The sequence below is a fragment of the Chinchilla lanigera genome, unplaced genomic scaffold (genome assembly GCF_000276665.1).
Source record: "Chinchilla lanigera isolate Chin_1 unplaced genomic scaffold, ChiLan1.0 scaffold00003, whole genome shotgun sequence".
In the NCBI taxonomy this organism is placed as follows: Eukaryota; Metazoa; Chordata; class Mammalia; order Rodentia; family Chinchillidae; genus Chinchilla; species Chinchilla lanigera.
This window is the reverse complement of record NW_004955404.1, coordinates 30,100,512-30,126,955: the sequence shown is the minus strand read 5'-3', so window position 1 is coordinate 30,126,955 and position 26,444 is coordinate 30,100,512. Positions and strand designations below refer to the sequence as shown.

General features: G+C 31.8%; 1 protein-coding gene across 13 annotated transcripts in view; it reads right to left on the bottom strand.

Moving 5' to 3' along the window:
- Positions 1–26,444, bottom strand: part of Mycbp2 (MYC binding protein 2, E3 ubiquitin protein ligase) — a 254,112-nt gene that overhangs the window by 59,281 nt on the left and 168,387 nt on the right. For 6 of the 13 annotated variants that reach the window (XM_013516419.1, XM_013516422.1, XM_013516429.1 and 3 more), the window contains 9 exons: positions 24,796–24,911; positions 22,937–23,034; positions 22,025–22,141; positions 21,244–21,384; positions 13,091–13,165; positions 10,027–10,248; positions 9,070–9,202; positions 5,545–5,667; positions 2,662–2,841 (listed from right to left, as the gene is read on the bottom strand). In XM_013516419.1, coding sequence (XP_013371873.1) covers positions 2,662–2,841; positions 5,545–5,667; positions 9,070–9,202; positions 10,027–10,248; positions 13,091–13,165; positions 21,244–21,384; positions 22,025–22,141; positions 22,937–23,034; positions 24,796–24,911 — 1,205 coding nt within the window. The remainder of the gene's footprint in view (positions 1–2,661; positions 2,842–5,544; positions 5,668–9,069; positions 9,203–10,026; positions 10,249–13,090; positions 13,166–21,243; positions 21,385–22,024; positions 22,142–22,936; positions 23,035–24,795; positions 24,912–26,444) is intronic. The other 7 variants (XM_013516423.1, XM_013516436.1, XM_013516461.1 and 4 more) reach the window with 5 other exon arrangements.

Here is a 26,444-nt window from a genome sequence, read left to right as displayed (position 1 = left end):
AAAAAAAAAAAAAAAAAAAGCTATGGAACAGTAAAGAAAAATTCTCTATGCACCCTTTGCTATCTCATATCCTATGCATGCACTCACATACATAGCAGGACAAAGAAAATCACTAACTTTTACTTCTGTAATTATCCTACTTTACTACAGTAACAAAATAATTTATATGTAGAATAAAATAATTTTGCTAACTTAAGAATTAGCAAATTATTTTAATGTGCCATATTATTTTAAATTCCAAAGATTAGTAAAAAAAAACTATGCTGTAAGGGAAAAAACCCCCAAAGTTACTAATAATAATGATCACTGAAATGATAAAGTTAAAATATGGGCAGCTTCTGTGTATCTCTGTAGAATTTGTCTAGTTAATTGGGAACTTGAGTTATAACATTTAACATTTTTTTCATTCCAATTACTGCAACATTTAAAAAAGTTAAACTATAAACAGAGGAAAAGTAATCTGAACAAAGCTAGTACTCTAGATGTTAAAACTATAAACAGAAATTTAAGATATGTGCTAAAGAACAGACGACATTAATTATCTAGGCAAGGCTGAATAGTAAAACATGGCCCATGTAGTCAGTAGTACTTAAATATAAGTATTTAGTACGTAGTGGTGACTATTAGTATAAACAAATTTTGTAAATATGGTCATCTACACATAATGCTTTTAAGTCCACAAAATTTGAGAAAAAATGATCTTCATTTTATTAATTAGTACTAGAAAGTTCAGTATACATAAGCCAGCCTCTGTTGTAAGGTGAAATGCTGGTGGGATGAATGGCAAGTGAAGTTCTGGGAGAGAATATCTTAGTCAGGGTATCTTAACAATGATCATTCTGCCTCACTGACCTTTCTAAATGTGATGTAAGAAAATAATTCTAAATTATTTTCCAAACGTTAGAGCTATTGCTGAGATTCTATAATTTTTATACTAACTAGATTATGACTTAGGTTTCCTGAAATGTGGAAGCCAAATTTCAGTGACGTTCTGCTGGAGCATAGAAAAGGAATGACTCAGAAAACTGGTCACTGAGATCTATCTGGGCTATGACTGCAAATTTGCTCGAGACTGAGAAAAAGGAAGCAGTGGTAGTACTAACATTATTTTATTCATATAAAACATATGTAAAATTACATTGATACAATGTCATTTGGAAATCTATCAACAACCTAATTATTGTCTTCATCTTTGTTTTGAAGTACTTTCTTAATTAAATTTAGTTAAATAAAAAGAGTAGTTACACTTGTTTTTGTGAATAATTGCAATGACCTTTTAAGCAGAACAAAAAGTTTTTACTCTTTCTCTCTTTGTCTGGTGTTATGACATCATTAAAAGAACAATTTCTTGTTAAAAACTGAATCTGAATGAATTTGAATTTTCTAATAGGAATTTTCAGCCTGACTATAATGTTTTTCCCTTTTGTTTTTTCCTTTGCTCTTACCTTTAAAACGTCCTACAACTTGGGTATACTTAAATGTAAAAAGTCTGTTGTTCCATAAAACTAATAAACGAAGTCTTCATTTTTATTTCCTATAAAATAATGCTTACTATGGAAGGAAAACAACTTTCACTGAAAGTCAGTTAGTCCATTTCCTTGAAATTCCTCTCTTAAGAGACATTCAAGTTAATATTATACAAGAATACACATAATGATAAGCTAGAAATTGATAGTGTTTATCTATCCAAACTAATTACATCAATTCAACATGTCTAATGAACAGTGTAAATCTAGAAAAGTTTATACCTTGGTATGTTGTTTTCCTCAGGAAAGTATTAATACAGTAATAACACCAGCTGCTTACTATATATTACCCTGATTACAAACAAAACTCTCTAAAGTATCCCTAGTAAAAGTTATCATAGCCTTTTGGAGAAAAATAATTTAGAGATAAATGTGATTATACTTTATTAAAGCAAAGAGATTGTGCATTTAAATTTAAACAATGAGTGTACAATCTGAGGCTTTTATCAACTCTCTCTAAATGTGTATGCAGCAGTCAACATAAAAACTGAATGTCAGGAGCATACTGCTCTCATACTGTTTTGGGATGTTGAAGTGGAAGACTTTAAGAGATTATTAAGAGAAAAGAACGTTCGTTTCAGTGCAGCTCGTTTGGGTCTATTTCCTAAACCAGGGTGAGTTATCATGGATAAAGGGCTAAAGCAATTCTAGAAGGTAGAACTGGAATCAAGTGATCAGTATAAAGGTATTATGAATAACCAAAAAAATAGGAAGAAAGGAAATGACAACCAGAGAAAATTTGAAAACCTGGATTTTATAGCTATAAAAGTAACAAAAATTCAATGTAAAGCAATAAAGTTATCCCTATAACTGATGCTTACCATAATCATCCATTAAAAAAACTTGAAATAAAAAATGTTTTTCTTAATGTTTGACAGTATGTATTTACTTATAGTGGAATTAGAATAAGCAGCATAAAAATCACTTTACTAACCATATTTAATTTAAAATGTGTGATTAAAATCAAAAGTCTTAGCTGCAGAATATCTTAGCTCAGACAGCTTAAGTATTTCAAAAATATGGGAGGATAACATCCTGTTAAATTCAACCAGTCAGGTGAGCCAATAACTAGATTGATAACTCAGAACAAAGCTTCAGGTATGCTTGATGAGGCAAGTAAGGCTGACAGACTTACTCTGAAGCTGAGGCTGCTGGAAGGAAAGGGGCTGTCCGAACACAAATGGGCTGTGGACTAGGGAAGAGGGAGGTTTTGCAGCTTGATCAAAGATGGAAGGAGCTGGGAGATTGGGCCGTGACTGAATGGAATTCAATATGGCACTCAGTTGGTCACCTGCAGTGGGCAAAACAGTCAAAACTACAACTTGTTACTCAGTGACATCCAAAATGGCAAAGTAAATGGTGCTTTATGACATTCAGATCAGTTACACACTAAATAAAACATGCCAATTCAGATATGTATGGAAGTTAGGATCATTATCCTCAAATTAGGGATCAAATTTGCATTCTGCATGCTGATTTTCTTTTTTTGTGGAAGCACTTTAGCAAATCTTATATTGCAACCCTCCTACAAAAACAATGCATTTAAATCTACATACAGTTCCCATGTTTATGGGAGAAATAAGACTCTATAAACAATCTATAAGTTGTTTTAATACTGTACATACATAAATGAAGATCTAAATACTGTAAATGATGTCTTGTTCATGTTACTCAACAATGACTAACATACCCTGCCTCATCTGCAGTATATTTCACAAAGAAAATAAACAGTATAGGTAATTTTTCTTTAAAATGTAAAATTGCTGAGGACAATGAATACGTTATTAACTCAGCAATATTTACATGAAGGTTTAAATCAATGCTTTCTTATTTGAAGTTATCACTGCCAAAGAAACCCTACTTTTTTTTTAAAAGGACTCTTTTACCTAGCTGGATAATATAAAAATTTCTAAGTTTTATAATAAAAATGAGTATGTGCCACCTAACTTGAATAGGACCTCAAATGTGAATTCTAACATTTTCTTATAATTTCAATACAAAGATGTTAAAACATTTTTAGAGATATGAACTCCTTATTTGTGAGAACATGTGCATTAAATAGTTGCAGTGATGCAGGAGGAAGAAGAAAATCCACATGTTCAAATTAGATGATACAAACACTGGAAACAGTATCTTTCAGTCAAGTTTTCTAAATAAAATAAGGTTTCATAAGTAAAATTTTTGAATACCAATAAGAGATATATTTATATGGAAAGAACTGTGTTTACAAGCTACACATTTTAAACAAATCAATGCTAAAGATTACAGAAGAGATTTTATAGGTTATCAAGTATTTTCTTAAGTATTATTTTAAGGAAAACATTTTTGCAAGACAATTCCTTGATGTAAGTATTATAAAGAGTTAAAGAAATTGAGAATGTCTGTTAAAAATAATAAAGGTTAGATATTTCATCAAATTTGTTTCTTAATGTTTATTAGTCCATCTAAATAGTTTAAAAACCTATTAACCCGTGGGTGCTATTTTTGAATAGTCACAAAAATCACAATTTAGAAAGTAATGCTTTTCACTTCTATTTAACAAATATTCTCAGCAAAGTTTATATCTTCCCCCCCACCCCCAGTACCGGGAATCGAACTCAGGACCTCATGCTTGCCAGGCAGGTGCTGTGCCACTGAGCTAAATCCCCAGCTCCTAAGTTTATATCTTTTAAAACCGATTTTATTTTATGACATTTTAGTAAGTTGTATTTTAAAGACTGACTTAATGTGACAGTCATCTGTATAATGACTGATACATTTCAAGATTGAAACTATGCAATTTGAACCAAACATGGCTTTAAAACAGATCATTATAGAAGTACAGCAGCAGTAAGTAAACACTGAGATTTGAATGCAAGAGTTGACAATAATAGACAGGAACAGGAAGAAAACACCAAGCATTTACCCTATGTAAGTAGGAAAATCTAGTTAAAGTAATGGAAATCAGAGCCATTAGAAGCAAGCAAACAGGTAATTCCCAATCCTGTAGGGCAGACTAAATCAAGAGAGCCAATACGAAATCTTGTGGCTAAGTTTCCTTCATAAAAACAGTTTATGAAATAATGAAAATACCCAACAGAAAGCAGTTCTACGTCATGCTGAATGTTTCTTATACATTAATGCAATTTTGTAATTTCTTGAGTATTTAATAATTTCAATTTCTCTGCAAGTCAGGCATGATCATATTTTGTTTGTTAATTCAAACCAAGTCCTGTGAATTACTTTAAACAAAATTTTAAATTAGAATTATTTTGTTATGGGCCACCTTTTCTCCCTGCTAACCATGATTGAGCTATGTGTTTACTGCTGACAGTATGGCCAATTTTGAAGGAGTCAGGATCACATTCATAGAAAAGAACAAGAATGTGTCTGAATTTACCTATGTAATTTTAGATAAATTTCAAAAACAGATTTCAAAAATAATTGTTCAAACTGTTCATGATGCTGTTCTCTTTAATGTATCCAAAACAGCTATATATATTTTATATTCAAATAGCTTAGGGTTTCTGTTTTTCTTTTTACAACTTTCTGTTTTCATTATATATATATATCAAACTCTAACATAACACTTCATATAATTCAAAATTACCTATGTTAATCAGATTAGATATTCTAAATAACATATATTTAATAAAGCTTAGATGTAAAATTACTTTAAAATCTTACTGAAAAGTAGTGTTTTGGTTTTAACTGGATCATTTAAGAAAGTTCTTTGTTGCTCATTAGCATGATTCTCTTAATAACAGACGTATGATAAAAATAATAGGTGTAATAACAGAACTTTTAGGACATAAGTTCAAAATGCCCTTAACACAGAAAAAAAAGAACCCCCATAAAATAAAGCTAATTGTAAAAACAATACTGTAAAAAAGAATACCTCTCTAAACATTTGAGTGCTAGTTTCCTAATATCAAATTTAAATTTAATAAAGATTTGTGGGCAATTAAGAATAAATAGGTAAAAGTAACAAAACATACTCAAGGTTAGATAAGTCAAACACTTATTCTCAAACACTTACCTTTATTATTTCCAAGGCCATAATCAAATCCCTGGGCACTGCAACTTGCCCCTTTATTAAACGTTTGCACTGAGAAAGGGCTTGGAGGAGGAGTTTGAGAATTTTGATCCAGAAGAACTTGTTCTATAATAAAAGCCATAGCTATAACATTAGTTTCTTATGTGTTGTTCCCTATTTATATAACAAAGAGAGAAAACTAAACAAGATTTTATAATTGTTAGATTCAGAAGTAACCACATTTTGATTTGATGAGTCTAAATCCCAATGAGGTCAGCTTAACAGTGGCAAAGTACATGTCAAATCTTTATTTTCATTTCTAAATACATGGTGAAATGCAGAAATGGTATATATGCTTGTAGGGAGCCAATTTACTTTCTTTGTGGTAAGATATATCATTGAATGCATACTAATACTTCTGGACAACTGAGTCTTAGAACTATAAGCAATTTATACAGGATATTTCCAAAAGAAAATTGGATATCTTATAAAACAAAAATGAAAGTGACTTTGTGTATCTTCAAAATATATAAGTATCCATTACTGATTAAATTATAAATGTGAAAATTATAGAAAATTTAACTTTTAAGTTATTTTTACTTATTACATATACTTTTCCTAAAGGATGATAAACCAGGTCACTTAATTGGTCTATCAACATATCCTGAAGTCAAGAAATATTCAGAATTAATTCAAGAAAGAAATGGTAAGTATTTGATCCAGTTTACCAATGGCCAATGCAGACTCTAATAGGTCAGTTAATCCCTAACCTTCTGTCTGATATAACACTAAAAACACTAACGTAGTGTAACAGTTAAATAGGCATGTTACTGCAAGCTAAAAAGGGCAACATAAAATCTGTCAAATAAAAAGTAGTAAAACCAAAAAGACTTATTGCATTAAACTAACATTAAAATAAATGTTTTATATGTCGTTTTAAAAAGTTACTCTTTAAACAGAAAATGGAGCTAGAAGAATGTGGTAAATGTTTCTTTCTACCTGTAAAGGAATTCTACCATACCAGTGGTTCTGTGTAGTCTACCCTTTATCAGCATTTAAAGACTTTTACAAATAACCCTTAGGCAATATTCTTCAGTATGAGGTATTTCAGCAGTGGAACACATCTTCTGAAAAACATCCAGGAACAGTACTCTAAGTGGAAAAGACTGTATTGCCCTGCCCCTCTAGATTCAGAATGGTCTAGCATCTAAATGTTTTTATCATTATAAAAATTTTTCCCACTAAGCTTTATCTACTGACATTAAAAGTCAAAAAGGAATTTACCTGAGGAAAGCTTTTGTTTTACTATCAATACTTCATATAAATTACCGTACTACCAAATCCTCTTATTTTTATAAGAAACACTTATAAAAAATAAAGAAAATAGGAAACACATTTACTGTAACATATTTATGAGAAATAAGAAACACATACTTAAATCAATAAGCAGACTATTTGTATATCACATCAACTACTCAAGTGATTTTAAGGTGCTAACATCATACCACTTCTTTCTAGCACCTCAGGATTTATGTTAAAATAGTAAGACCTATGACCAAATATGTGTGTCTCTCTCTATTTAGATATCTATCCAAACAGTAACAATGAAGGGATTACAAAAGGAACTTAAAATTTGAAGTTTCTGTTAAAGTTCAATGTATGTCTCACAAGAAACTATTCTAATTTAAGGATCATTTTATCTTAAAAGAATCTCCTACCTTCTAAGCCTGTGAGAACAAAATTTCCAGCTCCTTACTATAGAAAGTATTTTACATTTTGCCAATACCTAAATTTACCCTATGGTAATTTTACGTGTAATTTTCTCAGTCTTCATATCAAACCTTTATAAAGCTGCATGATTAGGTATTTTCATTTATATCTGAATATTCCTATATAAAAGAATGCTTAAAATTTATAGTAAATGTAGTGATATATACTAAGTAAATAGTAAATGAGAACATTTTGTAAATGCCTCATTTATATAAAACAGAGGCATTTTCTTTTTCAAAATATGAAGGCCAATAGTTTTATCTCACTATATTAATTTACAACTATATCATCTTACCTAAAAAATGTTTATTTGGTAAAAAATAAGATGATAAATTACATTTTCAGAGTGTGTTAAGTATACACCATGGTGTAATGAGTATATAATTTAAGATACCAAAGATGATTCCAGCTAAAGGCTTATATCTGTCACATATAATACAAGAAAGTCACTTTAAAGTCAAGAGCTTACTTTCCTTACCTATAAGTAGATTATATTATATATTATCATAAAGACTTGCTATATAGAAAAAAGGGAGCTAATATAACTCTAAGTCCTCTGTCATTCATGAAAAATTTTGAATATATTTATATTTATATTTATCACATATTACCTCTGGGATAAAATGATTGTATAAGTTTATTAACTTCAGATAAATAATGTTTTCTTATTTATCTGACCTTATCCTATAAATATGGGATTTGGTTAAAAAAAAAATCTATGCTTTCTTTATGTACAGGATTTATTTGAAATCATATTTTTTGGGGGGAGGATGAGACAGGGTCTCCCTCCATAGCTCAGGCTGGCATTGTACTCACGATGTAGCCCAGGCTGGCCTTGAACTCAAAGCAATCTTCCTGCCTCAGCCTCCAAATGCTGGCATTACAGATGTATGCCACCATGCCTGGATGAAATCATATTATTTCCACAATTCAACTTGTATATTTATAAAAATTTTTAAGTAACTAGATAGTTTGTGTCAAGCTGTTGAAAAACTAGGAATACAAAGATAAAAACCCTGTGCCTGTCCACAAGGGACTCACAATCTGGTTATAGAGAAATACATGAATTTCAATATAATACAATCAGTTTTGTTCTCCTGCTGAACACAGTTCTTTAGGAACACAGTGGGAATTCTTGACACTGGCACTTGGTTCAAAGCTTCACACAAGTAAGGGCATTGTCTGGTGTATGAAAAATACATTTTTGCCACCAGGAGAATAAAGAGAGAAGGACAAAAAGAAAAATCTTACTAAGTTAGACCAATGTTGAAAAAAACAAGTGCAAGCTCAAAGTCAAAATAGGAAAGACCAAAAAGATACTATGCATTTATTCAATGCCCAGTCCCTGAGACAAAATTCAATCAAATGATGCTGCCTGGGAGAAATACTGCCATTGGTGAATTGAAAACTGAAGCTCAATTTGTGGTAGAAATGGTCAGTACTAGACTTATACAGTACTAGACTTATACAGAAGAATGAGGCATACAAATTCATGTCAAAGAAATAAAAAGCATGTTTTCATAAAGATGGAGTCCTATGTTTCCAATTTTCTTTTTACTTTTTCATGGGCATTCATCTAGTACTCATGCTATTTTACAAACTAATTTTGATAGATGTAAGATTTTTAAGCCCTTAGATTTACTTTTACTTAAAAAATAAACACACAAACCATCTCTAACACAAAAGTAATACAACAAACATTAAACTTATGTATTTCAAAGATTAATTAAAGTAAATCACAAATTTAAGCCAACTTGCCATCTTCATGCCGGAGGTACTGGTTTCCGCCTCTGTCTCTAGCTAAGGACCATGCCTCTCCTTCATCACTCTCACAGAACTCTACCATGCTGTTCTTATCCAGCTGCACCCATGTACCTTCAGAATTGGTTACCTGGTACATAACAAAAAGCATGATTGATTGGCTTGATTCTTTCAGGGCACTCAGGCTGAAAAGCAGTAAAAAGTTTTAAGTGTTTCTGAATAGTATAATCATTCCAAAACTTTTCTACTACGAGATTAGTTTCTGAAATTAAGACCACAGACTGAGGTAAAACAGAAATCAATAAGGCTTATTTAAACCTTCGGTTAAAATAGTATTTTTTAAAAAGGTAAATAATTCGAAGTGTTACCCAAAACATGAGGCTCATTTTTTTGGATCTGAAATGTCCTAACACAGCACACTTGGTATTTAGGTTGACAGTATAGTTTATTTTGAAAATAACCCTGACACTGAGAAATAGCATGACACACTACATCTTTAAGCTTATCAGCCGAGGCAAATGCCACTGTGGCCTAAAGAATAATTTTATTTGCTCAGGACTTCAGTGAGGATTGTGAAGGGGAACAATGAAATGAAACCTTTTGGATACAAGAACATCTCAAACCAATTCACACAAAACATTTTTAGTGCTGGTAATGTGTAACAATGTAGTACATTTGTAACAGCAAAAATAAACATGCAAATACCACACATTTATATATACAATACAAATCATTTGTTAATATAGTTTTCACAATATACTTATGAAAATAAAAGTATTAGAAGAGAAGCACAGAAAAATTATGTTAGTATTTGCAATACAAGTAAAGATCAAGAATGTTAACATTTAAAAACCTGGATGGAAATGACAACCTTTGGAAGGAAGAGATACTTGGGTTATATTATGTTAATAAAAACTAATATCTTAGAAGTCAGGAAGCTACAAGAATCCATACCTCTCCTACTGCTTTGACTTTGTTTCCCAGAACTAACATTCCAATTGGGATACCTCTAAGGTTAGGGCAGCTTCTGATGTTGTGACCTGAAGGTCCCGTCTTCACTACCTTGTACATGCCTGGCCCTCCTCGGAAGAATGGCATATCTTGTTCTTGCATTGTTGCTTCCTGTGTGCAGCAGTTTATGTCTTTGAAAAAGTCATCAGTATTAGTTTTAGGTTCCTGAAAATTTGAATAGGAAAAAAATGAACAAAATACAAACTATTATCACTTGAAAAATCCTCCTATTAATAGCTTTCATAATAAGTCTACAATAATGACAGTTAAAAGAATATGTGTCTAAAGACAAGTGAAGTATTAGTCAATACCACTGTGAAATAATCTTTCAGTTTTTCAACCATGAATGATCCAAAATAAATCTGAAGTGGAGAAAATATAGTAGAACAGGCATGAAATCTCTGGCTTTTACTCATCACCATCTGAGAAATACAGTACTGCAGTCCTTGATTTTCCTTTTTGTCTTTGTGTAATATTTAAAAGAATAAAAGTAATTTACTGTATGAACCACAATTGAATAGTTCTGAGTCATTTTTACATTATTGTAAGTTGATATGCACAAAATATTTAAATATTAGTTTCTTCTCCCTTTGAAATAATTATAAATAAAAGATGGATAGGAAGACTCTAGAGACTTGTCTATGAGCAGAGATGATGATAAAAACATGCATAAAATAAGAATGTTTACAAGATTTTAACAACTCACACTTTCTTAATATACTAAATATGGAAATGTATTTTTATATTTGCTAGGCCACATACAGTGAAACATTAATAAGAAAATAAACAGTTTTGTAGAGAGAAAATAAACAGAGAAAATAAACAGAGTTTTGTAGAGAGAAAATAAACAGTTTTGTAGAGGAGAGTTTAGCACCAAAAATGCATTTTTAAGTAAGTAATATTCAAATGAACTTATATTATTGAAAAGAGTCACTTCTAAAATCTTCTTGTTCTATATTTTTTGTTGAATCTGAATGTTGTGATGAATTGTTTCCTTGCAAAAATTCAACCATGATGTACTTTGTTTTTCCCTACTAAATTTAAATACATATTCTACATTGAGTATTCTTTCACTGTCATTATTAAACCTTTAAACACATTTTAAACTGCAGTTTTCAATACAGTAATAAGGACTTTGAGAAATATATTCAAGTAGAATAAAAGAAAACCATAATGGAACAGTCATAAAAATTAGTATTTTAAAATTAATATTTAATGTTATGAAAAAACACAAGGTAAAATTTCACTGAATATCTAACCTTTAAAGTAGCCTCATAGTAACACATATATGTATAAAAATATATATACACACACATACATATATATATATAGTAATATATTAAAAATACAATTCTGAGGCTAAAAATATGCAGATTCAACTGGGCATAGTGGCACACATCTGTAACCCCAGCACTCTAGGAGGCTGAGGCAGAAAAATGACAAGTTCGAGCCCAGCCTGAGTAATTTTGCAACTTAACAAGGCCCAGTCTCAAAATAAAAAAAGGCTAGGGATATAAAAAATAAGAAAGGTCTGGGGTTCAATCTCCAAGATAGGAAAAAAACAATTGGATTCAGTAATTCTTATGTGCTTTGTTAATTCAACATATGGTTAGTCAAGGAAAATTTTAAAACCTATTATTAACCTTCACATGATATTTTGTAAATCTCAATTTGGTTAATATATAATTACATTTTTACCTATATAAATATTTACTATAGGCAATGTATACTTTAATTACTATAACATATGAACCAATGTTCTTTATATTGGCAATTTATTAAAGTGAGAATTTTAGTAACCTGAAAATCAGACTAGATTTATAACTAAAAATAAATTTAAAATATGCATTTCATATGCTCATGTATGTATATTTGTAAAAATCTGTATGAATACACAATTATATGAATACACAGAAACCAAAATAAAAGTTGAATGTAAGATCTAAACTTTAAAATATTGCTAATATGCTCACAATGTTTTTAGTAAACATTTAAAAATTTCTATTTGTGAATGGTCAACTTCAGTAATCATATCATGCCATTTCATGGTTAAAAAGGCAAGTTTAGTACTATTTACAACGGGTTTTCAAAATAACATGGTGACATAAAAAATAACAGTAAATATAAATAAATTTAACTAAACAACTTTATGGGCATTTAATGATATTCCTAGAGCATTTAGTTTTAACAAATCTAAGTTGTGGTCATTTAGGGTAACACTGAGAGATAAATTTTGGCAAAACTAAATGATTACAAACTATTCATTGAAAGGCACAATATGAGAACTTTATTAAAGTAGTTAGTAATATACTGAAAAATTAATGATGTTACATAAATAGTTCATTTTCTGTTATAAAAATATATACTGTTCTATTAAACAGTATAAAAACAGCTGATAGACATAAAATCATACAACTATTCCAGTTGTTTTTTTTGTTTCTTTGTTTGGTACTGGGAATCCATCTCAGGACAATGCGCTTGCCAGGCAGGCGCTGTGCCGCTGAGCTACATCCCTGACCCTCCTGTTTCTCTCAAGCAATCCTAAAATATAGTTTTATTCAATACAGAAACATGAGACCTGGGCATCAGTATACCAAATTGGTAAATTTCAGTATTATTTTTTCTCCTTCCACCTCCATCCCATTCTCAGATAAATATTCAAAAAGGCATTGTGAAAGAGTAGGCAGTAAAAAACCCTAGAAGATCTGTAACACTAGCATCAAAATGAATTAGCTCTGAAAAAGCTAAACTCAGATGTAATTACTGGAGAAGCTAGTCATAAAACTAAATATAGCAACACTGAAGTCATGTAAAACATTTACTTAAACTAATATATATTCTCTGGCAAAAATAGAAGGAAAACTCAATTGTAGCACTTCATATAAATTTCTTTTTGGAAAAAATATTTTATTAATCCCAAGCAAAAGCTTCAAAAATAGAATGTAAAATTTGTTGTACATGCTGAAATACCTGAGTAATGTATGTTTGCTCCTTACAATTAACTCACCTGGGGGAAAAAAGCTTTGGAAGTCCATGAAAATACGTCCAAATCCCTGACTCCTTGGCTAGCATTAAAGATATTCTGAGTGACAAAGTTTAAGAAAGAAAAATATCAACAAAGAATGGGAACAGGATATCATCTGCAGAAGATGCGTTCATAGTAACAACATTTTTCTGTACTCTAGCACCAACACGAAAATATTATTTTACTAAATGGGAGACCGAAGCCACCTGAGTAAACAAACACCAACGAAATTCTGAAAAATAAGCTTTTGTCAAAAGCTGTCCAAGGATATAGTGTGTCATGCCATTTACTAAAATTAAGAGCCAGACATTGTCTTAATACATACAACGTCAATTCAAAAAGGAAACCTTAAAACTCCTTCAGTAAGGATGTATGTATTCTAAAGCAAGCCAGATTTATTTTATGACAGAAAACAGTCTGCTATTTTAGAAAGAATAAATGATGAATATTGTACAGAAAATGCAACTATTATAAAGTGTAATGGCATGTATTATACATGAACTACTTATCTGCTTTAACATACAAAAAAACATCGCACAAAAAGCCTGAGTAACTTTTCAATTTTCCTCCCTTCTATAAATAGAAAAAAAAAATTCACTTGGAAATGTTTCTGAAAGGTATAAGCAAAACATAAAGAATGAAACACTATATACTTTTTTATCAAGACAGGTCTATTTTCCCCCATCTATAAGATAAGAAAATGCATGGAGCACTGAGGACATCTATGTTGAAGTCTAAAAATATTTTGTAAAAGAAAAATCAATTCTAAACAAAGGTGTTCCCAGAAAAAAAAAAATCACAAAATGTCTTATTAACAATTTAAATGATACACATCTTTTTTTTTTTTTTTTTTTTTGGTTTTTCTCTGGTACTGGGAACTGAACTCACAACCTCTTGCTTGCCAGGCAGGCGCTTTGCCTTTGAGCTAAATCCCCAGCCCTGATACACATTCTTATAGTTGTACTGTGCTATCAATCTGTATTTTTCTGATCTGAGATTAAAATCTTTAGTGAGCAGCAACTGCACAATTTTAATGCAATAAGTGTTATTTTGGACAAAAAAATATGCAAAATATTAAAACTATCATCATGTAAGATTTAATATGAAAGGAACATCAGAAGTACTGAACAATTCAATCCCATTTTAGGCAAGAATATAGTTACTATGTTCTACTTCTTTATTTTGCTTATGTATATGTGTATATGGAAGAATATAGATATGAACCAATATATGCATACATATAAATACAAAACATATAAATCAAAAAATAAGTTTCTAGTTAATATGCCTACAAATAAATATAAAACTGAAACCAATACCAATCCTCTTCTCTCATTTTAAAACAGAAAGCAGATAGGGTCCTGTCTCTTTAGGTAAATTGAAAGTATACTGCAAAAAGCACGAAACGCTGTTTTTTGGTGGGGGTTAATCTCCTTACAGGTTCATCCAGGTACATAAGAATTTTTAGAGTATGTGCTCAATGATGCTGTTCCTCACAGAGAATAGTGGTGCAGACCTTTTGACATAAAACAATATCACGATTTTTAAAAACACTTTCTACTTTGAGCATAAATTATTCTAGAATTAAAAGCAACATGAAAAGCATTTGTTAATGCATATGAATTGAGGTAAAGAAGCAATGTGGTGACCTAAGGACAGTAAAGCTTATACCTCTCTTTAATTTCAGTATGCAAACTTAGGTGTTTTCTAAGTCAATAACATGCACAGTGATACTTGAAAGTGATGTAACTATTAACCATGGTATTAAATTGCCAACATAATCAATTCTGTTTATGTTAATTACATGTGAATTCAAATTTGGCATTTTTTTGCTTCAGTTTCCATAGCTGTAGAAAACTCTCTGTCCACTTATCAAGTATTAAAAATTCACCAAATGAAAAGGCAGAGTTTAATGTATTTGAGTAATTTTCTTTTGAAAATTTAGGTATACTTTAATCTGATGACATGCACATATATGCAAATACTAATTTCTCTGAAGTAAACTTCTCACTTATTTATATATAAATTAGATTTTATATAATTTCATAGATTAATGGCACGACACCCAGACATGTATAAACACAATCATTTAAATAATGTTTCTCAAATTCTGTATCAAAGGCAGAAAAATTCTGTCAAGACAAATCAGAAAATTAAAATATACTAGAAACCTAACTAAACTGATCAGCACCAAACTGCACTTCTACGTTGTTATTTTTTCATGGCATAAAAGGCACCAAACAAATTAGTAATTACCACAGAGAAAATCATCATCAAATGCTCATGCAAAATAAAAAAAAAATTATTTCACTCTGCTGGATTAGCATAGAGCTAAAAGTTACATGGCATACATATAAATTATTATAGTATTATTTTAACTGCTTATTTATCTCATTGTTTAAGAAAACAACATTGAAGAATGAAATGAGGTTAGTGCTGTATTAAATAAACACATGAAGAGTACAAACAAGTTATGAATGCACAAACCAGGAAAATTGGCAGATGGTAAAGCTAAAGCTACCAGTAATAATAGGTGTTTCAAAAGACTGAAATTAGTTACATAATGGAAGAAATGCTTGCTAATTTTACCAGTTATCTCAGTGATACTGTTAAGACAGACCACAAAACAAGACTTTCCCTTCATTTCTACTCCAAATCATTAATGCCCCTATTTCAAGAGTATCAACATGCTTTCTATATGAGAACACCTGTCAGCCCAAACTGGAAGTGATTTGTATAAATGCAAGAAGCTTATCAGAGACCCAAGTTGCTGCTACAAGGATTCAGGTATGGACATCATAGAACACTGCTGCTTAAGTATCAGTAGCATTCCTTGATATACTTTCTCTTTCACTAAACTCCACTCACTGTGTTGAAAAATTTCAATATAATTGGATCTTTTGCTTTTTTACTTGTATTTTCCAAGATGTATGAAACATTCTAGCAGTTTCCAAATCACTAGAATTCTAATTTAAAATCAACATTCCCCAGTATACTTTCTCAGACTAATTCATTTACCTTCAAAACATGTTATAGGGTTTATCCTCATTCAATCATCAAGGTTACAAGTATTCATATTTGTATGTATATTCATTAATTCTAGCTATAGTAATAAGATTTTTACTGTGATATTCACTTTATCCTTTTGTAACTATATTTATCCTTTTCCACTAAACTGAGGAATACTGAACATAAAGACATGAACTTTGAAATCACATCAAGGGGCTGGGGAGATAGCTCAGCGGTGTAGCACCTGCCTGGCAAGCATGAGGTCCTGAGTTTGATTCCTGGTACTCATACACACACACAAACACACACACACACACACACACACACACAATCCTTTAGTGGCGCACCACCTAAAATCACATTAAATTGGGTTTCAGTATCAGCTCTATTACATGTATTTGTGATGTTAGGTGAGTAGTTATTTTTCTTCACTGAAAAAGTAGTGATAATACACTTAATACTGCAGGGTCACTTGGAGATTTAAATAAGACAATCATAGTAAGGAGCATACTGTATATCTGTTAGGAATTATCTTATGCAGCATGATAGCAAATGAAAAAAACTCAAATTAGGTTATCAACACATACTGGAAGAATACTGTCAGTTCAGTAAAATATCTAATACTTTGGAAAAATTAAACTGGAGTAAGAAGGGATCATTAATACTCCTTACCTTAAGATATATATAAATAAAAGATATATAAATACAAGAGTGCTGAATGTGATAGAACAAACTAAGCATCAGAGTTAGCTAGAGAAAAATGTAAATGTTTTCTACTCCTACAGACTATTATTTGGAAAGGGAAACAATGTAAGTTACTATATCTGCTTTTACCACAAATTCTTTGCTTCATCCATATCAGTTATTCATTAGTTCCCACACACAGCATACCGTCCCAACCACAGACATTTGATTTTGTGTCTAGAATTTTCTTCTTTTCCCTGGCAATTTTTCTTCAAAGTCCACCTCAAATGTTACTTCCTAAGTTAAGTGTTCCACACCTTCCTCACAATACTGTAGGTGAGTGAATACAGCATGTTCACCACATGTGGTGAGGGCACCAACAGCAAGAACAGTACTTCAACTTACTTTAAATCTCACCCTGATGCCTCTCCACCCAACACCTACTTCCCAGCTTAGTGTGCGATATACAAAAAGGAGAGTAAATATTTGTTGAATGAGCAATTAATAAATTAAAGACTATAGTGTTACTGGAAAGGACAAAGAAGAAAATTAACTGCAAAAACATTAGAAAAAATAGAAGCAAATGAATTCTAGATAAATGAAACAAAAGATATAAAACTACAAAGTGTGTTCTAAAAAGGGGAAAAGTTTTAACAGACAACGAATGCCTCACATTGGATCTACATCTTTTATCTATTTAGCCCTATTCCCATAATGTGAATGCTTTTGGAAAGCCCTAACATGAATGTCTAACGTCATTTAATCTGGAGAGCATCACCAAGTGCTAAAAAGTTAAAGTTACATTTGAACTAAAGTAGGGCACTAATCTTTCTTTGTTAAGTAACCGTGTTTAAATAGGACTATTGTTAGTAGGCAGGCCAAAATTTAGCTAAAATAGCTATGTATAATGAAAACAAGAGTTCTAAAATACAGTAAACAAAACTATAAAAATCACTTTACAACTCACTCTAAACTGGTTTATGATAACTTTTAAAATAATTCACCAAATATTCAGCACTGTTCAATTTTCCAGTGGCCTCCCCTACTCTCCTTTATAGTTTTGAGTGAGAACCCACACAAGGTACACATTGTATTTTTGTATTGAAGCACTGTATATTAGCAACCATGATTATTATTTAGTCACAAATGGACTAAGGAGGGAGACTACATGGAAATTATTTTCCAGCAGTAATATCATAGATATTTAAAAGAAGAGGTAGTAAAAAAAAAAAAAAAAAAAAAAAGGAGATAGTAAGATACAATTATTTAGCTGTTTATTTCTTTGAGGGGATGAGATGGAATCATTATTCTCTTTATATCCTATGTTTAGCCCTGCAGAGTAATCATTACAAATGTACTGACACTGTGAAGAGCATGTCCTAGTCCCTAAAGAAAAACCTTGGGAAACAAGCCTGTTCCCGCCTGAGCCAGGCCTCCACATGGGTCCTCATCTAACACCTGTAGTGAAGCAGCTTCATAGCAGATCCATCTGGAGATCTGTTATGCCAGTTAATTTTGCCACACTACACCCACTCTGTCATCTTTGATCATCACCCAAAATGTTAAGCTTTATATCACCCACAAGTTCGCTCATTGTTTTATACCAAAATCACTCTATGGTTTTCCCTGATCCTTCCTCCAATGGTAAATACATTCACTTTCATCTTTAATACTGCAGGTCACAATACTGCCATCATCTGTGTTTTGATGTCCCTGTGGATAACCTTTCATCAGTAGCCTCTTAGTCCCAAGACTTAGGCAATTCCAGTGACATTCACTTGTGTTGTACTTCAGCTACTCTTCCATTACAACATAATGGAGCATCTTATTAACCTGTTCTATCTATGAAATCACATTTAAACCTATTTTATCATGTGAACTATTTACATCCTTCCAGTTCTTTAAATATAGGACACTTTCTATACTGTTCTAGGAGTTAAGCCTTCCAAGGCCTTTGGATCCTCCATTTTGTCCTTTCATATTCTAAATTAGGCTGGATTCTACACATGCTTAGCTATCATTAGTATCAGGAATCATTTACTCCTACTCTTCTATCACAGAAGCCAGAGTATTCTAACCAATACTATGACTTGCTTTTCAGGCCCTGCAATTCTGGACACTTACCAATATGGGGGAGGGGACGGGGTGTCTAGATTGGGTCCATACAGTAGGTTCCTTACTCTTTGTCGCCGAATAATCCTTTACTTGATTTTAGTCAGATTCCTCTCTGGTTTCTCTCAAACACTATTTAAAATCTTCTCTGTACTTCTAAATCCTCTAATTTTAACTCATCTCATTTTTAACTGCTGGCTTTCCTTTTCTTCCTAAAGAAAACTATGGTCTCCCGTAACCTATTCCCTCCCTCCGTCTTCCTTCCTCTCACTCTCAATTTATCTACTGCCATATATACATTCCCTCCTACTTCACAAAAATAACCTTTAAAATGTTTCCTTAACTCCCCATTCTTCCATTTTTTTTTCCAGTATTCTCATCGACATTTTTAATTTCTCCCAATTCCACTGCTGCTTCTCTTCTTAACCTATAAGGATCTCAAGTCACTACTACCCTTAAAAAAGAACCAGAAAAATCTTATCCTTCCTGATGATACTACACACTGAGCTATTAACATTAAAGCACAACTCATGGCATTCCTCAACATTAAAAAAAAGCCAGAAGATACCCAAAGTACTTTATTTTACTTTCTTCAATATTTTGCATCTAGATTTTTCAAGTAAGTCTAGGACATCCAAATTTACATTCCAGTGTAAACTATTAGCAATTTCTTGCATGGCTTACTCCACTCTTCTCCCTGACTTTAAGGGGAGTGTCTACTACAAACTGTATTTTGGATGGGGCTTAAAAGTGTCAAGTAATAGAATAACAACATTCGAAAAGGAAATCAGGATCTAGAACTTCAACATAAAGCACTTTTTGCTCTACTTTTCTATCTTTATTTTCTCGCTTATCTATGTGAGTATTTTCTTTATCTTTGTGATATTTCCCTCTTTCAAAACATCTCAAATGTTCAAACAAATGAATGAGAAAGAAAAGTTTGGAGTAGAAAAGGTGGAGAGAGATAATGTACTCTAGCAAACTGCTACACTAGCAATTTAAGATCATTTTCTTAAAAAACCACAAATGTCTAAATCAGCCAAAATTTTAAAAAATTTGTACAAATGATTGTTATAGTTTCTCATTTAAAATACTCTTTTTGTAATCCTGAAGGATATCTAATGAAAATAATAGAAAATGATTTCTAACCATATCAGGTCAACTTTTTAGTTTTGATGATAAAGAAGTATTATTTCTTTTCCACAGTTTTTCACTCTTTTCCAGAGACTGAGTATCATTTTGATTTTTAACTACAGATAATCCAAGAAAAATATGTGATAAGATTTAATTAAAATATAGTATTTTAATTATATATGTGTCACTGTTCAGCCTAACCTAAGTAAAGCAGTAGTCCAATACTCCAAACTCTCTTTATTACACATCTATTAGTAATATACATTTTTCCAGGTGCGAGTGTAAGATATGGTCACAGAACATAAAATTTTAGTATTTTCTTAGCAAAAAAAATCTTTTCATATAACCAACCAGTGCCTTGGAAAACATTATTCTGTACTGTAAAGGAGAAAAACAAATATATGGAATAGCTTGACATAATAACCTAACTTTACATATTGAACTATTTATATACTAAGATCTTTTACTAAATAAAAATTTCCTACTGCTCTTTATTAGTAGTGCCATAGGGAGCACACACATTTGATGGTAAGGGAAAGGAAGAAAAATCATATTTTCTGGGTAAACTGTAAATAGAGGTGTAGATTAACACGATACAGTGATCTTACAAACACTGACTTTAACCATCCTACTGAATTTATCAAAAAGGCTGAATGAGTTCTCTTAGAGTCCAGGATTTACCTTTAACTAGAATATTATGAAGCACTACAAGTCTAAAAATTCCTCATAAGTTACACAGTAATCTAAGCCAATGAAGAACAGATTGAAACTTAGACATGACACAGAATTACAAAATGCCAACCTAATATACAAACCTTTATATTTATGTTTGTAATTTATGTATGATAATTCTGAATTCTTAAATTTTAGTTTGAAATTCATTCCAAATAGTAATGTGAATAAAAAAGGACCAAAAAAAAAAAAATCACAACCAATCTCATTCCCTATCTCTTTCAAAGTTATTCAGTAGGCTGAATTTACTTCTTTCTGTCAGTAATGGATCAAAATAAGCATTAAGGACTTTCACTTAGCCAAATTCTATTTTTATTATGAGAAGTCTTTAAGACTTCAAGAACTTATAAAGTAGAAGTTACACAGTTGTGGGTTACCTCAGAACTGAAAAGCCTTAATTAAAGAAAGCCCTGTAATGAAAAAGAGTATACCTAAGGTGTTTTCTGAAACCACCTTTTACTTACGTCAACAGGCACCAGAAGGCTCTTGCCAAGATGCTGATTAAAAGAGAGGCACCATGCTTCGGTATAACCATTCATGTTAGGCACATACTTCTTTATTGTCTCATCATTCAGTCTCAGCCACACACCATCGTCATTGTGGATCTAGGGAAAGAAGCAACAAAAACAAGCCATGCCCTCCTGTAATTCCTACGGGGCTAGCAGCAGCCAAAAGTTTACAAAGCAGGAAAATAATGATAAAAATGGGAAAAAAGCAGCAACAAATGCTTAATCAATGTGATAATTCACAGAGATTGAAAAAACAATTTTAATAGGAACAAAAGCACACAAAATAAAAGCTTATACAGTAAATCAGATTTTTCCCCCCAAAATACAAATTTTCCTTCCTTGAAATTTAGATCAAACAATCAGAGGCTACTTGGCTATATTACGAAAAAGGGTACTCTGCACTATTCTTAGTTAAGGCAACACAAGAAATATATTTAAAAACAGTATTTTAAAAAATCATGAAGAACAATTCACCATTTTCAGTGATTACTTATACAAATTCTGGTTACTGATATTTAAGATGTTTTATGTTCAAAGTAAAATTTTAGTTATGTTTATATGGATAAAGGAAAACAATTGAAATATCTGAAACTCAGAGCATTATAAAAAATTTTTGTGGAAAATTCCTCAAGCTGCTTAAAACAAATTCTAAGAGAAACCTTAGTAATTTATTATTGTGCAAAAAATGTAGAAAATTTCTGTCCGTTTATTTATCAAGAGCTTCCTTATGAATTACCTCATCAATAAAAGTGATCGTTCCATTGACCTTTACTATGCCAATCTGCTCACTCTGAAGGGACGGATGGCTCCGGATACGGAGCCCTGCACTGTCCTTGGCCACAAATTTTCGAACCTGAGAAAGGCAAAGGATATACAGTAAGAACAGAAAAATGTGGACTAGAGATTTCATGAATAGGAAGAAATAAAATTAAACAACTTGTAATACTATAATTCTGAAAATTTCTGAAGTTATTTATAGTTTGCTTTTCTCAGCAAAGAACAGTAAATTTATAACAAAAATATAAAAAGAACTTTTCTAAGTATTGAAATATACCTTATTAGAAAGTTGTAGAAAATTATTAATATATTTATCATTTCCTTTGTAAATCTGTGAACATATGACAAAAAGGATAGAAGGTGCCTTTTAAAAATGTATGACATAGTGGCCGGGGATATAGCTCCATGGCAAAACGCCTGCATAGCAAGCACAAGGTCCTGAGTTTGATTTCTGCCCCCTCAATGTATGACATAAATTCCATTACTAGTATTTCCTTTTAGCAAGCAGTTTACCAAAATTCCTACACAGACTAGCTACATGCCAGGAAATTGAACAGCATAGACACTTAATCTTGTAAACCTTACACTTAATTTTGGCAGATATCATGTTGACTGTAAACTTTCAAAAACAGAAATTATTTAACACCCATAAATTATTACAGCATTAGACAAAGAAACTAAAAAGTACTATGTCTATAATTTTAAATGTTAAAATTACTATGAAATACTCTCTAAACTTACTTAGTGATATTCAGAACTTAAATTCTGAAATCAGTTAAGTTTAAATTATGAGATGCTTGATAACTCTTTTGAAACATCAATGAAAGAGTTAAAAATCTTTGATTGATTTGGTTTCTGATTTCATTCTAACCTTATTTGGTTGAGGTTCAGCCTTTGACTTGACCAGCTGAGTTCCTGGTGGAATCATCCCTTTTGGTGGGTCTTTTACCTTTACTTCAAGGCCAGCATCTGTAAGAAAAGCAAACTGTAACATTTGATGAAACCACCGTGAAGATCTTTAAATTTAGCTTTATATACAGGCTATTTTAAATATTTAAAACAAATATCTGAATTCTGTCCTTTTAAAGTCATTGGTACTTAAAAAGGGTAAAAGAAAAATATTTGAAAACTGCTCCTGAGAGTCAAAAAGGCAAGTTACTAGGTTTTTCTCAGGGTTTTTAGCAAAAGAGGGGCTTCTCACTCTTTAGCTGGGACATATGAAATAATACTGAAAAAATTCAAAAATATAATAAAAGAGAAATCTTTGATATTAAATATTATCTTTCAGCATCAAGATCACAGGACCATTCATTACCTATACCAAAATTACCTGTAATACTGACAAGCCGCCCAGCACACATGACCGAATGACAGATCAGCAGGCAGTATAATGCAGCACAGTGGTTAAAAGCTAAGTTCTTGTGCTACATGCTTGGATGTTCTTATATCTGCCAGTATTGCACGGCTCTATATCTAACATTCTTGTCTATGAACTAGGAACAGTAATAACATCTTCTTCAATACACTATTGAGACCTAAATAAATGACTGAAACTGTGTGGTGTAGGCAGAAAAATGTGCATATATTAAATATTTAATAAATCTTAAATCGACAAAACCCTTATTGATGTATCTTAACTTTTACTATCATTGTTAGACTAATGAATTGTCCTCTCTACTAAAGCAAGGTTTCAGTCTATGACAGTTTGGGAGACACCTGAGTTAGAAAGAAGATTAGAGGTTGAATAGGGAATAAAATGTATGATTCTAAGTACATATGAATCTTCAGATTTTTTTCTAAAAACCAAATGTTTCTTTTACTCTAAGACAATCAAAAAACTCTACCTACCCACTGCAATTTTGCTAGTACTTATTTCAAATTATTTCTAGATTACTATAATATCTAATTCAATGTAAAGGTAATAAAATAGTTTTTGTATTGCTTAAAGAATAATGACAATTAAAAATCTGTACGTATTCAGCACAGATGCAATTTTTTCTGAGCACTTCTGGTGCACAACTGGTTGAATCCAGAGTGGAACCCATGAATACTACTGTCTCTACCCTATTATCCTCTTTTCCATAGGCAAGAGGTCCCGTAAGTTTTAAACAAACGCAGATTCTTCAGAGCTTTTCAGAATCTCTAATATGTTAATAGACTGCATAAATACCCAAGGCAAGATCAGAATAGACTAGGTTTTCCAAATCTATAAGGAATGCATATTGAAAATATTATATTTAGTTTTACTCTTATTAGATATAGAGTTTAAAAATAAAGACTAATGCCCCAAAGAAAATCAATTTGCTCTTTCAAGTTAATGGCAAAGGAAGTTTAAGCACTCAGTATATTTACTGAGAAGCCATTATATGCCAGGCATAAATATAGAGTGGCAGAACCACAGATGGATGATATGACCTCTGCTCACAGTCAAGAGAGGGAGATCAATATGTCATGAGGGGGATACAGAGTATACAGTATAATACGGCAGTAGGGAGGACAAATCTGAACAGTTACATTAGGGAAAGGAGGGAAGAAGTCATGAAGGCTATAATGTCTGGGTAGATACCATACATTATTACAAATATTAAGACTGAAGGAATGCACTAATTATATACTCATTATGAAGGAGGAAAAAGAAGCAATATGAAACCTATCCATGTATATGACAAAGGCCAAGAAGCAACATTAGAAAAGATGGATGGTTTTGATTCTAGTTCTTGATAAATATACCTATTTCAATGCCATCAATGGTAACATGAATAGTGTACAGTCCAATTGCCCCCGGAGTCCAATTTGCACAGTAAGTTCCATCATTATTGACACGAATCAGCATATTCTCACTGGGTCTGAAAGAAATAAAATGGATATTGGAAAATTTACTTTTCACTAAAAACTAAGATCATTATAATAGTTTAGCAAACATTTAACTTTTCTGTACTATCATACTGTGTGTCAGTCTTACTGCCCTGCCAATTAAATCGTTTTTCACTACAAAATGCCACCAATCCCTCTTCCTCACTCTCAGCTGATCATGCCCTCATCTTTTTCTTCTGTGAGGAAACAGAAGAAACCAGATACAACCTCAAAGCTGCAATCACATTATGAAACCCACTTTTCCTTCCCTTCCCTTCAATACAATAGAAGCAGCATTCTGTATCTTATCTAAAGCCAGCCCTCCACTTCCACCCATAGTTACCTTGCTCTTTTTCAAACATCATTAGCTTTTCCTACTTTACTGGATCATTTCCATTAGCATACAAACAAACTTTAGACTCTCCCATCTTCACAAACACCTACCTTTGATATTATACTCCTCTCTAATAAGGTCTCATATCTCTTCGCCCTTTATATCGAAACTTATCTAAAGAAATGTCCCTAATAACCTGTTTTTTTTATTTCTACTTCTCTTCCACATGCTACTAGGCTTCTGTGCCCAATACTTTGTTATAGCTGCTGTTAATGTCACCAAGGACTATGATGTCTCCAAATTTAACAGCCATTTCTTCCCCCTCAGCAATCTCTTAGCAGCATCTCATACCTGACAATTCTTGCTTCTTTGAAATACTTCTTTTTTCTTGCTTCAGTGATGTTCTCCTGGCTTTTTTTTTATTATCCTATTGGCCATTCTTTGTAGGTTTTTTTTTAGGTCCCACCTTTTTTTTTTTCTTTTGGTACCTGGAATCGAAGTCAGGACCTCATGCTTCCCAGGCAGGCACCATGCCACTGAGTTATACCCCTAGCCCTTCCTGACCACCTTTAATTTATAGAATGTTCCAGGACTTGAGTGTAGGTCTTCACTTGACTTTCTACATCATCTTTTTAGTTGACCATGCATCAGTGATAAATATCATCTGTGTATATATAACTCCAAACTAATTGTTCCCATGAATTTCAAATTATTTCCAATTGCATAGCTGCCATCTCCACTTAGAGATGGTGTCTTGGCATCCCATTTTTAACAGATTCAAAGAAAAACTCTTATTTCCCACTTACTTACATAAACCTTAAAAAACAAACTGGGGCAGAAGAACATATGCTTGGTTCTCAGACATCTTGTTCCTCAGAAAAATCATTATAATCTAGACCAGAGGTCAATAAACAAAGAATAAAATATTCTATAACAATATTCTATTAGTGTATTGGGTCAAGAAGTCTTTGCCACAATTACTTAACTCTGCCATTGTAGTGCAAGACTAGTCATAGCAACACATAAACACAACAAGCAAGGTTGTGTTCTAATACAATTTTATTACGAAAACAGGCAGCAGACTAGATTTGGTCTATGAGCCAAAGTTGGTCAACGCCTGAACTATATTGTAGCTGAAACCAAAGAGAATCTATGAGTAGTTTTGTTTTTTTTTTTTTTTTTTTTTTTTTTT